The sequence below is a fragment of the Lethenteron reissneri genome, chromosome 20, assembly GCF_015708825.2.
Source record: "Lethenteron reissneri isolate LAM-NWPU_2019-01 chromosome 20, ASM1570882v1, whole genome shotgun sequence".
Classification (NCBI taxonomy): Eukaryota; Metazoa; Chordata; class Hyperoartia; order Petromyzontiformes; family Petromyzontidae; genus Lethenteron; species Lethenteron reissneri.
Genome location: NC_083798.1, coordinates 17,815,952 through 17,833,500, shown reverse-complemented (window position 1 = coordinate 17,833,500; position 17,549 = coordinate 17,815,952). Strand labels below are relative to the sequence as shown.

The window sequence follows — 17,549 nt, the reverse complement described above, 5'->3', positions numbered from 1 at the left end:
TAAGTTCCTAAATATTACAATACTAATTTGTGTCTAAGTCCATGTGTGCCTGTGAATCGATGTGCGTGTTTGCGTCGATGTGTGTGTGTGCAAGTCGATGTGTGTGTTAGTCAGTCGATGTGTGTGTAAGTCGATGTATTTGTGTGTGCGTCAATGTGTGTGTGTGTGCGTCCATGTGTGTGTGACATCATAACAACAGTCTGGACCACTGGACGGGTTCCGCAGGATTGGAAGGATGCCCTTGTGGTCCCCCTCTTTAAGAAGGGGGACCGCACAGACTGTAACAACTACAGGGGCATCTCACTCCTCAGTGTGCCGGGAAAGGTCCTGGCAAGGATTATTCAACATCGCCTTGCCAAGCACACTGAGGAAAGGCTTGCGGAGCCTCAATGTGGTTTCAGGAAAGGGCGGTCCTGCACAGATGCCATATTTTCTGTCCGTTTGCTACAGCAGAGGTGTAAGGAATTCCAACAAGACCTACATCTCTGCTTTATTGACCTGGTCAAGGCCTATGATACCATCAGTAGGCCTGGGCTCTGTGTTGTTCTGCGTGCTTTCGGAGTCCCTGACCCTCTGCTCACGATCATTAAGGAGCTTCATGATGGTTAGCGGGCCCGGGTAAACCTACGTGGCTGGGAGTCAGAGCCATTCCCTGTACACCTTGGGGTGCGACAGGGATTTCCACCGGCGCCTACAGTATTTAACATATTTTTCAACCACGTAGTTCGAGAAGCCTGTCATGGCTGTATTAGAGGAATCTCCATCTGGTTCCAACACAATGGTAGGATAATTTAGTGATTTCTGCTCACTCAGAGAAGGAGTTATGAGGCACTGCTGCTGAACGTGGAGCATGCTACTATGAGGCGGGGCCTTATCATCAGCCCCTCCAAAACTAAGAAACTGCCTGGGTATTTTATGTCATCAAACGCTTGATTTTTGTTTTCTATCTACGTGACTTTATAGAAAGAACCAAGAATATGAATTCCTGCAGTCACGAACGTTTTAAGTCTATTGTTTGGAGTATAACAATGTAACACACACTTAGCACTGCATTCAACGTGCTCAATTATAACCCCTTGAAGTGTTATGTAATATTTTTGCCACGATGCATTACTCTCAAAATGCCAACTAAACTGCACACTGTCATTTCAGTTTTTCCTAAAGATGATCATTTAGTGAAGTTGGCATTGAGCACCACACATTTTTTTCCCAGCATCTCTAGGAAGGCCCAGTGGGATGCTGTAACTCGACTTCCTATCAAAAGGTTGCAGGTTCCAGTCCCGGTTATGGGAAAATGTAACACATTACTTTTCCCGCATCTACAAATAAGTATCTTTGTGGAAGTCTAAAGTTGTCCTGTAAAGAGACTGGTTCCCAACACAAGATCTTGCAATGTTACTGCTGCCCCAAAATAAGATGTAAGCCACAACAGCCTAATACTCGTTTATATATGGAGACAATTTTAATGAATTCTTGTTACAGTATTACATTGAGTAGGATGTGATAATGTAGGGGGTTACCAAAAAAAATACACAATGTAGGATATGTTATCTAGCTGAATGGTACAATAGTTATTGCACTTGACACCCAATCAGAAGATCATTCATTATAATGGGTTCATTCAGCCAATCATGAAGTGTGTAGCAGCACTTTGTGACACTTCAACAGAAGTTGTCCGATAGGTACACTGGTTTTTGCCATTATAAACGTGGAATTTTGACCACAGACTCAGAACCACAGAAGACAATGAGGGATCCAATGTTCATGCTCATTCAAGCACACAGAGAATTGACAAAACAATTAGCATCCAAATACTTCAAAGTGCACTACCCTCAACAGTTAAAACAACCATTCAACCACCGCTTCCGGTGGATCGAATTGGCCCTTCAGCAGTGATCATGAGCGAATGGATGGCTACTGTGATCCGTGTGACCTGCGTGATGGAGAGAGGAGGGAGGGGTAGTGGGGCTGGCAGATGGTCTCGTGAGGTAATGGGTATGGCAGCAGCGCACATTTGCTTTTTCTCTGAAGGCAAAATGCACTACCCCCTGCCGCACTGTACACAGCCGCACATGCCATAACCACTCTCAAACACTCGTTGTTTACAAATAGACCCAAAAGACAGCAATATACCAAACCAAAGTCAAATTTCTCATGAAGAGATGTCATTGAGTTAACCCATAATATGCATACTGCTGTATAATCGTACACACTTGCATATATGAGCACTGTACTGCATAGCACACATGGTGTACTAGATGTAAACATATATGGGAGTCAGTTTATATGCACACAAAGGCTTCAAAGGACTGACTCAAAGCGCTCTCCTGTGAGATAAAAAGGCTTTCATTCATTCATGTATAGTACAGTATTCATGCAGTTGATTTCAATTCTGTTACAATACATTTTCCTGCATATCCAATGCTATGCACTTAACTGCATGGTTGAGAAGCATTGCTTATTTTTATCACTCACGTTGGCAATATCAAGAAGAGCTTCACTTCATTCCAATTATTAATGAAAATAGTGTGCAAGATAAAAAGGCAAGGGGTGATCACTATTGTGTCCTATTCATATCCAAATAATCACAACCATGCGTGTGCACAAAAACAAATTTAGCACCAATACAACCATAAGCAAGGGAAAACATAATCACGTTAACTGTCCGTAAACACGTCCATGCATGTGCACAAAAACAAATGTAACACCAATACAACCATAAACAAGGGCTTTTCATCAAAACAAACACCAGTAACTCGATAACAATAATAATTTTATGTTATATAGCGTAATTCGTGCAATTGCATCCCACAACGCTGCACATCAATTATCCAGTTCCATACACAAATATATAAACAAAAAACCCCACAACTTAGCAAAACAAAGAATAAATGCCACATCAAAATCACTTGCCTGTTTTCCTCTTGTGCACCACCACAATGTTGCTGAGCGACGAGCAAGGGGCAGATGAGCTCATGCTTGCGTGCTCTGTGTCGGGGCAGGCACTGGAGGCAGCGCGCTCCTGTCGTCCCACAACAGGGTGCAAAGAGCCGCCTGTCTGGGATGTTGCCTCCCTCCCGCCTGTGCTCAGCGTGTAAATGTCCTCCTCTGAGCCGAAGAGATCTCGGCCGCTGCTTCTTCTCCTGCTTATGGCGTCATCCACCCTCGAGGGAGTCTCCGGAGTGACCTCATCATCATCCACTGAGAGTCCCGAGGGTGCTGCGGCGATACCGGGTGTTCGTAGGAGTGCTCCGTTCCACGAGGCGGAAGCCCCTCTCACTCCATCCGATGGGAACATGGCTTGCAAGTTAAGGGGACCGGCATTTATAAGGGCAGTAGAGTTGGCATTAGTGACGAACCGCACATTCAATGTGAATGGATCCTCCATCGCCTCTAAAGCCGGGCTGACCTCGTCGGATGGAGTTCCGCTTGATGCTGGGCTGGCGTGGCTGTTGACACCATCAGTGAGTGGTGTGCTGCAAGACGATCCTGTCATGTCATCAGGAGGCAGACTCTTGCATTCCAAACCAGAAGGATGGAGACTTAATTTTTCCGAGAGACTCGGGGCAACCCCACTTCCTTTAGGGAGGTTGCTGCATGGGCCTAATCCATTTACGTCAGTAGCACTGCTCAAAGCAGAGCGAACTCCTTTCACTTCGCAATCAATACTAAACTTTAAGGTATCATTGTGGGTCGATTGGGTGCGATCCATCCCATCCACAGTCACATTCGCGGGTGCGAGCAACGTACCCTGCATTACCATATGTGCACCCAACGATTCTTGCGTTCCTCCTTGCCAGCTGTACTGTTCCGGGTGCAGCCGATTCTCCTGCGGTGTCGTTGCTACTGCTGTAATGTTCCCACCAACGTTGCCTGTTATTCCCCCATGCCGTCCCTGCCCAGGCCCCGTGCCTAGTCGCTCGGAATGGCTGTAGCTGCGCTTCGGCACCCCCCGGAAAACCTCCACGGCATCACTTGTGGTTGACGCGATCGAACTGCCATCCGAGGACGAGCTCGCTACGCTGCTCATACTGGGCCGGCGGTCCAGACTGTCCAGATTTGACGAGATGCTGTGCGGCAAAAGGCCGGCAAGAGCAAGTGGCGTTGTCGTCCACTCGTTGAGAACACTCGATTTGTAGGAGAGGGTGAAGGTCAAGCTGGCGGTGCCCTGTGTACATACGCATCATGGGTAAATTGGTACATTGGTCCCAATCACGGGAATAGATGTGCATTGTGTATCAACACAGTTGTGTGTAATCATTTACCATTGACCTTTGTATTAATAGCCAGATGGTGATTTGGCAAAAATTGTTAATTCATTATGTACAACTCTGTGGGAGCAATAAGGAGCCCGTAACAAATGATCATTGAAGTACATTTGTATGATGGATAAAAAAAATTGTGCTGCCAAAAACCAAACAATATATCAGTGTACCATGTTGACTTGACAACAGTGACACATTAGTATGTTTTTTTTCTGAGATTTCACAGATAAATGGTCAAAGGTCAATGGGATAGTAATGTGAATATCTCTACCAGAGAAATTCTGCTATAACATTGGATTATCCAAAATACTGTTTAACACGTATTGCTTTCGCGACCAATATCATCCATAATACAGTTTTTTTGGTTAGATCGCATAACTTTATAACATTGGATTATGCTCGTTAAACAGTTAAAGAAAATATTTCACACAAATACTACGTCTGACATGCATGTTTACGTTCTTAAGTATATGAACAGTAACTTAGAAAATTACACATTATAGTGCACACAATTAGAGAGATATAGCCGGTGGCATGTGGTTTGATCACCCATCTCACAATTGGAAGGTTGAAAGTTCAAATTCTGGTGAAGGGTTGGTTCAGCTAATGATTATCCTTCTAGGATTGATAAATGCATACCACTGGCTGAGAAGTCAGCTGTGCTTGTCCAATGAAGATTGGCAATTTCCTGATGAAAATAGTAGCATTGACTCTGTGTGAACTGGATCAGTGGTGAGCTCCCAGATCACATAATCCAATGACTATTAAAAGCCTGTGCATGCATTGGATATAAAATAACCAACATAAATATTACAATGTGATGGGAATCAATACTTGAAAATGTCCCATATACTTCATGGTGAACAAATCATGGTGGCACATGCCTGTAACCCAGCAGGGTTGATGATCACACATAGGTCACCATGGATGCGACTCAAACTTCTGCTGTGCTGCGAGGTGGCCAGGAGATGGCAGGATAGCATATACAATTCTGACCCATTTGTGCTCACTTTAAATGTCATGTCATACGAAATGTTTTTTTCTCCTGTTTATTTCCACTTGCAAAACACGTATATCCTGACAAGTTAAGTAACACGATTCAGAACACTCCTGAAAACAGTCTTGACAGTCAATGAGGCTTTCGTAAATAAAGGATGTTATTATGTTAATGCAAATAAGCTGTGTGTGAACATGGAAATAATGCTCTGTGCTATCTGTTCTTAATAATGTGATGCTCATTTCCATTGGCAGTTCTAAGCCATCCATTGAAAATTACACAATCTTCGGGATTGTAATCATCTTCATAGGAGACACAAATATGGACTCCTAAAAAAATTGGTATTAACTTTTGCCGACCCCGGAGTGTTGATAAATGGGCGAGTCACAAGTGGGACTTGAACCTTTGGACTGCGAGTCAGACGATTTAACCACAGTGCCACCTGGCAGGACCGTGACACAACGTTGCATCAATGTGCGACCTGGAGGTAGGAGAGGAAGATGGTGGTCTCCTCAGGGTCCATGAGGAAGGCGCTTGGATGGTAGGCGTCAGCCAGGGTGGCCTTCTCACGCAGCAGAGACGTGACGTAGCACTCTATTAGGCTGTCATTCAACGCCAGGCGTAACCAGGCCCGGCAGCGGCCTATGTCCGTGTTGATGAATTTTAGGCTGTTCAATTCTGCCAGCACATTCCTGCAGGTGACATAAGAATAACACAGGCTTTAGATAAAATATTCTAGATTTGAAGTTTTCGTGACTGCGAGGATCCATACTCTTTGGTTCTTTCGGTAAAGTCACGTAGGTAGAAAATAAATATGAATAAAATCACGTGATTTTATTGTTTGATCTGTTATTTCCATGTGACCCTTTCACTATTTTTTTCTGTTTCATTTGGATTATTTTGCCAAGAGGTTTTTGTGGGACTATTTGTTATTAGCAACACAGACACAATGGTGAGCAATTAATATTAAATGTTAATGAATGCAGGTTGTAATTACGTGGGAAGACAGTGGAGTTACAATTTAGAAGTTGTTCATCAAAATGAGGAAGCAAATAACTTTGTGCAGTAGACATTTCGACATTTAAAAGAACACTTGTGTTGAAACATGTCTAGTTCGTCAGCAAGTATGATTCAAATGGCAAAATGAAGAGATCGGAGTCGCACAAATAGGCTTCTCGGGTAATTCCTGCAGTCACGAAAGCTTCAAATCTAGGTTATATGAAGTTAGAAAGACTAACGTGAGTCCAAAAGGCTGAGCTGTGTGCTAAGCAAAATAACAAGAGATATTCTATTTGGCAGTGAGGCACATCCCTCCGCCCCATGCCTTCACCAACCCACACCAAAGCAGTCTTTATGAGCGGAGTGACAATATTGCAGCTATTTTTTTATCCACCACAACAATATTAATCCATGACTTTGAAAAGTTAACATGTGCTTGTGTAAATAAAAAAATCGAAGTTTGCTACCAATATGGATTTCAAATCTTCCTCTATGTACTGTGCTTCATAGACTAACATGGAGAGACTCAAACAATACACTATGCATTGTAACAAAGGTTGTTAAAATGCATGGCTGATAAGGCTATGACAAAAACGATTACTGGCTTGCTGTACATGATTAAATATTTCCCAACAACCATAATAGTTTTCCCTTTTTTAACTAAGAAAAATAAATGGAGCTGCCAAAAACCAAACAATATATCATAGTGTACCATATTTCAACCGAGAAGATGGGTACAAACTGAGCAATCATTGGAAGGATGTTATTAACCAGGTAAAGTCATAACTAGGCTGTGATGCTTCCATCCTACCTGCTGATGTTAACAGTTATTTCAGACTCTCTGAGTTACATTACCGTGTTAATGTCTTCACATTAACAGGCTATATGTCTCACTAACATAGCCGCTCCTTCCCTTTTCCTCGATGTGGCGGTGGCTCTCGTTGTTTAATAGGCTGAATATGTCTCATTAACACAGCCGCTGCTGTGGGAGCCATCTCACATTGACATGCTAATCTCTAATCTCTAGCAATACAATGGCCGAGGTATATTACTTGTAAATTCCATCTCTTGCCCAACCCACTTACCCTTGGGTTGTACCCATCTCAAACCTATAACCTCTTGCTGCAGTAGTTCTCTCGCTATATTTCTCCTGCCTCAGCAGTTCGCCTGCTGTATTTTTTCACCTGAAGACGATTGCTTGTATTGTGATCGAAACGTTGTGATTTTTAATTCTTTTTTCTATCTACGTGACTTTACCGAAAGACCCAAAGCGTATAATGTACCATGTTGACTACTGTAGAGTCGGCAGATACTACTATTGAGTCAGTAGATACTACTGCAGTCAGTAAATACTACGATAAAGTAGGTAGATACTACTATAGAGTCAGTAGATACTACTGTATAGTTAGTAGATACTACCGTAGAGTCGATAGATACTACTATTGAGTCAGTAGATGCTACTATAGATTTAGTAGATACCACTATAGTCAGTAGATACTACCGCAGTCAGGAGTTAGGAATCTAGCTCGGGGCTAAGAGCCAGGGGTGAGGCCAATGGCTTATTCTATGAGTGTCATGTCATCACACCTGACAAAGTGAACAAAATGGTGTTTAACAAGTCAGAGGCAATTGTGTGCGAATTTGTAAAACTGCGTGTGTATCAGTTTGTACGAGTGTCACCGCATCAACCACATGCATCTTGAAATCACACGTTGCATGTGATGTCAGGAGCATGGCTCTGGTTTGGATATGCCAATGAAAAAGGCATATAGAATTATAGATTTTAAATTATGGCTATAATCTTTTACAACAAAAATAATGGGGGGTTTTTCTTAAAAATATCAACATTTCCCATGTTCTTGGCTTATCAGACAACATTCAATTTTATTTGGGATGTCGATCTTGGTCAAGTCATATGGTCAATTCTTGCACTGTCAGTCTCATTGGATCAAATCGTATTCCAATCTACAAAAGAGCACTCGGTAATTTTTTGGGAAGGGTCTTCCTTTTACACTGGAGAAGACTGTACCTGTGCGTGATGGACTTGAGCAGGCTCCAAAAGACCGGTTCGGGGAGTCCACCGGAAGTCCGGTTATTCCACCGGACGCGTTTGTCTGAGGGGGCATCACTGCGGAGGTACTTGTCCTTGAGACCGTGCATGAAGGTGGCCTCCAGGGCACAGCACAGCTTGTTAGCATCGTCCTCATCGCTCGTCACGTGCTTGCCCGACGTGACATGGCTCAACTGCAGATTGCGCACGGTGTCCGCCACGCAGTAGCTGATCGTCTGAAAATGGCGGGTGGGAGTGAGAGTCAGGCCTCGTACAGCTCGGTACTAAACGTATGACATGGATTTTGTTGCCGGTTATGTACAAATTGTGTTTTCAGTCATGTCACGAGACATATGCACGTGCTTATGCAAGAACCAGCTGTGTGTGTCACTTCCACAATTGCTGACTATGAGGGATAAACATAGATCATGTCATACAAGCCAACGTGTCTTCCTGCTAAAGCGAGCAAGACGTTGTGCTTGTATCCATTGGCAGCCTTAAGCCGAAAGTGGAAACGTTACATTCTTATCGCAAAAGCAGTCTCTCAATAGGACAACCACTACTGGACTGTCTACCAAGTGGTACTGATTTTACTGAATCTAGAGAGAACAGTCAATCCCTGACCGGAACTGATCAATGGCCATTAAACATTTTTGTTGGGATAATCCTTTTTTGAGAATTAATTTAATTCAGACCTGAGGTCAATTATAGTTGTGTCATATGTAATGAATTGTAATCACACTGGAAATGTAATTTTTTATAATAATGCTGCTGCAATTATAATTGGCCCTGGGTCTGATGTGTTATTATGAAGGTAATCAACCAGTACATGCGATGCGTAACATGATGAGCAAAGTGTTATCAGAGTAAGTGTAGAATATTCATTGTATCGGTCCCTGGTAATTTGATTATAGACATGATTTATTTTTTTGCCAACACTGCATGCAGTGCACTCACTTTCTTGGTCTCCTTTTCCGAGATATTTCTGTACTCATCTGTGCCGGACATGACGCAAACGCTGTAGCAGCCTGCCCCTCACCTGCAGAGGACAGCACAGTAGCATTCACGCAGACTTGAGGACTTTGTGCATCAGCATTTTCCAGTACTAGCTTGGCAGAAACCAGGTAATGGATACATAGATAACACACAGGTAAGCACTAAAGTAAAATTAAATGTATTACATTGAACAATGGACCAATGTTACTCTGTTTCATCAGTAAAGGCTCTCTAAACAGAGCACCGAGCTTAAGTGAAATATGTAAAAGTTATCAATGAACACTACAAGACTAAAATATAAATTATAATGAATGGTCAATTTAAGACGTATTATTATGACTATGAGAAACACTTGAAAATAAATAACTGTTTTGTGCAGGTGAAGGTCAAATACAGTTTCAAAATAAAATCATAGGCACAGTGTATGCAACTTATGCATATGTTAGTTATTTTGCACAGATGGCAACATCTCATTGAAAAGGTTAGAAGGAATTGTACTGTGAATAGGAAATAACTCAAAGAATGAAAAATGAATTGCGCCATCATAAACAACATTCTTACAAAATTGCTTTCTGCTATACATAGTCTTATCTGTGGGCTAAAATGGTAACATTGATAGATATTCTGAACACTACAATGATTTATAAATAATGAAAAGATGAGTATACATTCATGAAGATAACATGCCATTTGCCTAATGATTTTCAAGTTATTACTGTAGAAAGTAGGACCCTGAAACACCTTGAAATAGTATTACATTTGCATGTTAAATATATCAAATATCCCCGTTTAATTTTCAAATTAAGTGGTTTTGACTATAAGACTGGCATACTCATAAATAATCTCCAAAGAAACACCAGAAAGGAATTATGCAACCACTACCATTGCAAAAGATAGCCATTTGAGATTTTTCTCACTGATAACCATACAAAGTCTTACACAAATAGCATACGTTGTTGGGGATGGAGACTCCATTGTTCTGGGTCCATAGTGGAATGATATTTGAAACCGGTCATGGGCTTCATCCTTCACCAACTCACAAAACCCCCCAATGACTGACATGGTGTGGAAGTGCATCCAGCAGTGGATTTACCAAGGCCTAAAGTTGTTACATTTTATGATTTTACAGCAACAATGCAATACATAACAGTACGACAATTTGAGACTAAAATAAACAAGACATACAACGAGTACCACTTTGTGGAAAGCTCAAACCTGCTTAAATACCTAGATCTGACCAAAACTGGTGCAGACCACAAAAGAACATATGCAGATTTCCCCAAAAGGATGTTAAACCACACAATGCATTTCATGCCACCTGCAGAGATGTGCATTAGCCAACACTTGTTCAAGTAGGGAAGATAACCTTTCATTTGACTTCAGTGAGGTGGCTGGGTTTGGTTATGTAAATGTATAGCCGTTTTGTCAATAATGCACTAATATAATAGGTCTGCCAGAGAGCTGGGCCAGTACTACTAAGATTATGGGTACAAATTAAGATTTCAGGTGTACAGTATTGGGTTGATGGTATAAGTGCAGTTTCTAGAACTGGACATAAAACCAGAATAGTTTGTATCTACTTTGGCTAATAGGGCTATAATTTATTACATTGGAACTAGGGTAAGGGATCTGCTTGCCACCCTCGCGTACACGCACCACGCAGATCCGCACTCAGTATAACACGCACCAATCACACGCACGGGAATACACTAGACGGGGGTCAAAGATTAAAGGGCACTGACGTCACCAGGACCAGGCGTGCGAGACGAGGATGTGTATTGGGAACGAGGGCAGAGATGGAGGGGTTAAAAGGGGCTGTGAGACGCGTGTTCGGGGTTGGTTTTGGAACGAGTTTTGCTGTGGGTTGACGAATAAAGAAGTGCTTAACCAGTCTCCGACTCCTCTTCACTAGTATGGGACAAACCCACTCTTAATTGGACATAAAAGAACATGTAGTGGTGGGAAAACAGGCCAAATAAAAATGAATCCACAAATAGTCCTGGTGTCAGGTTACTGTAACATTCCCTGAAAATAGTCCTGTAGTGTCACCTTGCTGTACCATTCCCCTAAAATAGTTTTGTGGTGTCACCTTGCTGTACCTTTGCCTGATGAGACATGACGGGCCTTTTGGAATTCTGAAAGAAGTATTTCCGACTCTTATTCCATGCCTCCAACAACTAAACTTTGATTCAAGGTAAGGTGCCAAAATTATCAAATGAATGTTGAATCATTGCTCACCTATGTAGGCAAACTTGAGTAGGTGGTCGAAATTAAAACATTATGGCTGGAAACAGTCTAGATATAGGATGACCACTGATCGACTTGTAACAAAGTGGTGATAATTTCATGGACCATGGATGGATGAATGATTGGTTGGCCCCAAAATGGAATTTAAATTTGCAAACTTCTGACTGTGAAATGGATGCTACAATTATACAGCCAAATGGCATACATGATTTGAAATATCTGTAGCTACTTGGTAATTATTGAGGGAAATGACAAGTGTATTATCGATGTCTTATTTCATGTGAAAAGGTGAAGTTAGCCATGTTATATGTGGAAATTGAGGTTGTAAAAACGTAACTGAACATAAAATATCCCACTACAGCATTCACAATGACCAATCATAACATGTGCAGGAGTTGTAGGTCAACCGACACATGAAAAAATTACCTGCGCTTTTAAAATAAAAAATAACTGTTGCTCAATCACTATATTTGTCAACCAGATCCTCTTTGCAGTGTATTTTGGACTCTCACCTAATTACTACAATAGCCCAGAAATGTGTGTAACGCACGTGACGTCACTCCACACGCCGCACCCCCCCCCCCCTCATTAATAATACAATAATCGTGAGCGGGTGGATTTTTACACTCATGCGGAAGGTCGAGTGGAAATATTTTTTTTCGCAAAGTCGCTTCAAATATAATGTTTCTTTACAGAAAGTGACGGTCAAAAATAAATCTAAATCTACGCAGCACAGTGCTACATCCGCACGTGACGTCACTGCAAAAGAGCCCCCCTCATTAATAATCGTGAGCGCGTGGATTTGTACACTCCCGCAGGTCGAGCGAAAATAATTGTTTTTAATGCAAATTCGCCTTAAATTTGAAGTTTATTTATTGACAGTTAATCAAAATAATAATTCTACGCAGCAACAAATTTTATTTGGTGTCTTTATTTATTTCTTCAGCACTTGAAACAAAAAGCAGGTCAAATTTTTCTTCTAAATAATGTCAAAATATTTACATTTCTCCGTGATTTTCCAGACATTGTATCGAATTCAAATTGATTACAACCCCAGCGAGCGAAAGCAAAAGAAAATAAAGTATCAGAGCAGTGATTTCAAACTAATTGAAGGTGAGTTAAATGAAGCGAGGTGTTTTATGACATAGTTTCGTGCAAGAATCACTGCCATTAATACAGTACAAGAGATTCACACAAAATATCGTATACCGAGGTTTCATTTTTTTAGTTAAGAAAAATGTATTTACGTGCAACAATTCCTAAAAATATGCACAATCACACAAGAAAACGTAAATGTGCATCTTTAATAGTACAGCTTCCGTCCTAGGATGGGCAAAAGGCTAATTGAAGTTCAGTTAAATACAGTGCTACAGTGACAAGTGAGGTTTTTATGACATAGTTTGTGCAAGCATCACTGCCATTAATAGTGCTACAGTGAAATGCAGTGTAGTGTTTGATGATATTCTATTGTGCAAGATTAAATATTACAGCTTCCGTCCTAGGACGGGCAAAAGGCTAGTTACATATACAACAGAAACAATGAACTAAGTGAGTTTTGCTCTTTTGTGACAAAATACGTTTTAAAATAAAGCACATAATGCAGACCTCTGACCCCGTATCCGAGTGAAGTTGTAAAATGGAACAAGGCTGCATAATCCTCAGTGCACTGATAGGAATTCTCTTAAAGTGGATAGGTGCACAGGAAAAAAACATGTTAACCAATGTTTTCAGGAACAGAGTAAACAAGCCATACCCATAAAGCATAGCTCATAATCCCAAGTGAGCATTACATCATGCCGACACACTTTTACAAACCATTATCATAGTCTAGATTTGAAGTTTTCGTGACTGTAGGGATCCATACTATTTGGTTATTTCGGTAAAGTCACGTAGGTATAAAATAAATTAAATCTATCATAGTATTTTGAACATCATACGCCAATCCATTCCAGTGAGCCGGGTTATACAGACTGTATACAGAATTGTCCAAGTTATACAGAACCAACATGTTGATGGCCACATTAGGCTGGTAATTTCTAATTGTGAATGACCAAATTACAGTCTACATTAGTGTATGGGACATTAAAGACCATGTGATGTGATTTTCCCAGTGCTGCACCCCTAATCACAACTTAGCAAATTGCTCATAAGCACAAACATGTTTTACTACCTTGTTGTAGCTATGCTCACCCAGGTACTTTTTACCTCAGTGAGCTGTCAATGGACTAAATTAGTCAAACTAAATTGGCTGCTTTTGAAAAGTAATTTTAACGTGCACAAGGATTTATATGCACTAATTCACACAAAACACTGCAGGTCAAAAAACAAGTGCCCCAGTAGTATTGGCAGGTTAATGTACATACATTTATAGTTATCTTTCCAACATTAAGTTTAAGCATAATCTACATTATAATAACTTGAACAAAATTATAATTCCTGATTTTTTTAAAATACCAATACAAAAGACATTTCACGTTTTACTGTTCGGACGTGGTAGAAATTTGTAGACAAACATAGAATACTTTTACATATCGAATTTAAATATTGTAATTATCACCACACGCAGTACAATGGCACAAATAATTAAACGCACCATTTACATAACTGTGTTTAACATTTAAAAAGTTAAAGCTCAGAATGGCTAAAACCAGCACGTGTTGATGCTCATGCAGACTTCCCACCAAGTGATACTGCACCAACAGGTGGTGGCGCTTATGTTACGGACCCCAAAGAATCACAGATGACGATACGACTGCCAAGATATAAAAACTCCTCGAGTCAAATTCGCATGTTGACTTAACAGCTGCATTGGCGAATTGACCAGTTGGCGATGGAGACAATGGCACACACTTTCGTCAAAACTTCTAGGAAAAGGAACATTCGTCAACATGTGAACTGCTTTCTGCTTGACCAACTGATTTACATCCCATTCTTTATATAAACTGATGAGTACAGTTCAGCGGGCAGAACGAAATGAACGCCTCATCTTCACTGAAAACATTACTGTGTTATTGGGTGCTTGACAAACAATCCCTAGCGAGTTTCATTTTTCAAATTTTAGTTTCAAAGTTCGACAAGTGTGTTGAGTTTTTAAAGTTAATTATTTTCCATTCACGAAGGCATCACCAGATAGTTTGCCCCTGAAATGTGGCAGTCAAACCTTTCATTATAATAGTACAGTACTTGGGCAGAGGAGTTACTGTAGTTGGATTGTTGGACCCCCCCCAACTCCACCCCACTTCTCTGCCACAGAAATGCAAGGCAGTCAAATTCATTCTTTTGAAATTGTAATTGTACCCTGGTTGCATCCAGTTTGTCCCGAGGAGAACACCCCCCCCCCTCCCCCATCATGTATAGTCCCATCAAAGTGTTCTAAAACATTTTTTTATTTCAATTGAATACTTTGGATTATTTTTAGGATTTGTCTGCTGTTACTCAATGGCTACTATTACGTAACTTCATATGCCTCCCATAAAAAAAAAACTCGTCATAAGAAAACATTTTAAATGTAATTCCCATCAGGTCAGATGGTATTAAGTGCAGTCTACAAACCCCATTGACTCTCTACCTCTTCAGACCTCTGTTTAAGTGCTCGGAAGAAGGGGCCGTGGCAGATTAAGTTGTGCTTGTTCACCATTGCCAACGCAGCATCACCAATAGTAATACTTGTTAAGCCACATCGAAATGTAGATACTGTATTATACAGTATTATACAGTATCTAGAAAATTAATAAGCACATATGCATACAACAAACATTATCAGAAAACATCTCCATCGCCTCAAGACTCCTTAACAGGATAGTCCTGAATTTGTATTTAAAGCTTTCGTGACTTCATATTCTTGGTTCTTTCGGTAAAGTAACGTAGAAGGGAGATAATAACATAATAAAAATATTAAACAATAAAAATTATCACGACGTTTCGACTGCAACACAAGCAATCATCATCAGGTGTGAAATCCACAGCAAGAAAATGTTTCTAATTGTGAAATCCACAGTAATATTTTTTTTATTTGCGGTGGATTTCACACCTGATGATGATTGCTATTTGTTGTAGTCGAAACGTCGTGAGAATTTTTATAGGTTTTTAATTTTTATTATTTTATTATTTCCCTTCTACGTGACTTTACCGAAAGAACCAACAATAGGATAGTCTTGCTTAAGAGTCTGGGGAATTTTACTAAAGTACTACACATCGGTTTTTTTTAATCCTTTTGAAAGTTAACCGAAGTGTTTCGAGAAAAAAACACAAGATGAGCAGGGAATAATAATACAACACTCAAAAAGGCCATGAAATATAACAAATTAAAAGTACGACTGCCTCCCATCTCAAGGGTGAGATAGGCCTTGAGCCCACTGTGATAACGCAAACATTTCTCCACGCTGAAGTGTGACCTACCCCCATAGGAATACCACTCTTAACTTCTCACAAACAAGTGGTACACGGGCATATAGCTAAAACTATCGACGGAATATCAATAAAAATACACCATCTCGGTGGTGGTTGGGGGGGGGGTCTCAAATAACGCGGTTCCATTCCTACCAGATCCAACTTAAAACTCAACTCCTAAGTCGCCGTCATAGACGGACACTAAATAAGCGACACCAACGTTGACATTTAAAACAAAAAAGCGTAAAACATAAAGCCCCACCACCCAATTATCGTGTAAAACGTAATCAAATCACACACGAACATGCATTAATTGTACCTTTAACTCGAGGCGCAGGCCCCCCCCGCCCCGCACATCGTGAACAACATCTCCCGACGACGACGTTTTACAAACCGTACGCGTGTTAAAACTACTAAAGATAATAAATGTAACAATCGTTGTTGTAAACACAAAGTGGGTTACCTGGAACACAACGATCACCACCGAAGCGCTCACCATGTAAACACTGCGGCAGCCGCCTTCTTCCTCATGACGACTTTGCCAAATCCGGCCCCTCCCCTCCCCCAAACGGAAGTACCGTCAAATCCGCCGCGCGTTGCGTCGGTGCGCATGCGTAAACTCGCTCCTGGGGGGGGGGGTAGACATGCGGTGGGACGTAAATTTGGCGAGAGGCCTTGCCGAATACGGCCCCCCCCCTGAGTGTATTAATAGCGGTAGTGTAGTGATTCTAGATTTGAAGCTTTCGTGACTGCAAGGATTCATACTCTTCGGGTTTTTTCGGTAAAGTCACGTCGGTAAAAATACAAATTAATAATAAAAAATACAAATTAATAATAAAAATAATAATAAAAATAATAATAATGGAAATAAAATAATAAATCACGACGTTTCGGAGGCAACACAAGTCTCCGTCATCAGGTGTATATGTATATTATTATTTATATTATAATTTTTCTTATTTTACCTACTTGATTCTAGATTTGAAGCTTTACCTACTTGACTTTACCCAAAAAAAACCTAAGAGTATGGTGGCGTAGTGGTCAGCGCGCTGCGCTACGAACCTAGCGACCCGGGTTCGATTCCCGCTCACGGCAAACACCCACCCCGTAAAACATATAAGCCCCAGTCCTGGGCCTCCACTAGGTCGACTCAGCTCCAAATGAGTACTTTGTACGGTGTGTAAAAGAAATCGCCACTAGGGAGACAAAGGCGGTCGGGCGTGGTGGTGCTGGTCCAACCCCCCACCCCCTCGTGTGCCATGCCAGCCTTCATAGACGCTTAAGGCTATAAAGGGAGGATCGTTGTCATTAATATGTAGGCAACGCTTACAACGCAACATTGCCGGCTGGCAAGTTGTATAGCGTGATGATGATGCTGTGGGGTAGTACTGAATTTTTTATTTTACAGTATTACCAATGTTACAGGTTGTAAATGTGAATTACAGTACTGTACTTGCATGTTTGCCTCTTTGTGGCCGATCAGACGTTTTACCTCTAATTTTAAACTCCTCGCAGGGTTTCAATTATTTTATTCTTAAACACTCCACAATGTTTACTTGAGACTCGTGGTTGAGAGAAGGTAACACCAATCTACAAAAACATCGTG

The 17,549-nt window shown here is 41.1% G+C and overlaps 2 protein-coding genes across 3 annotated transcripts in view; both read right to left on the bottom strand.

The window, feature by feature from the left end:
- Positions 1 to 16,490, bottom strand: part of LOC133344899 (pleckstrin homology domain-containing family M member 1-like) — a 61,938-nt gene extending 45,448 nt beyond the window's left edge. Inside the window, 5 exon segments of the mRNA XM_061555212.1 lie at positions 2,914 to 4,168; positions 5,744 to 5,954; positions 8,291 to 8,547; positions 9,269 to 9,350; positions 16,407 to 16,490. Coding sequence (XP_061411196.1) covers positions 2,914 to 4,168; positions 5,744 to 5,954; positions 8,291 to 8,547; positions 9,269 to 9,319 — 1,774 coding nt within the window. The 5' untranslated portion in view covers positions 9,320 to 9,350; positions 16,407 to 16,490.
- The window catches only part of LOC133344908 (uncharacterized), an 842,858-nt gene that overhangs the window by 510,104 nt on the left and 315,205 nt on the right, over positions 1 to 17,549 (bottom strand). The window lies entirely within an intron of this gene.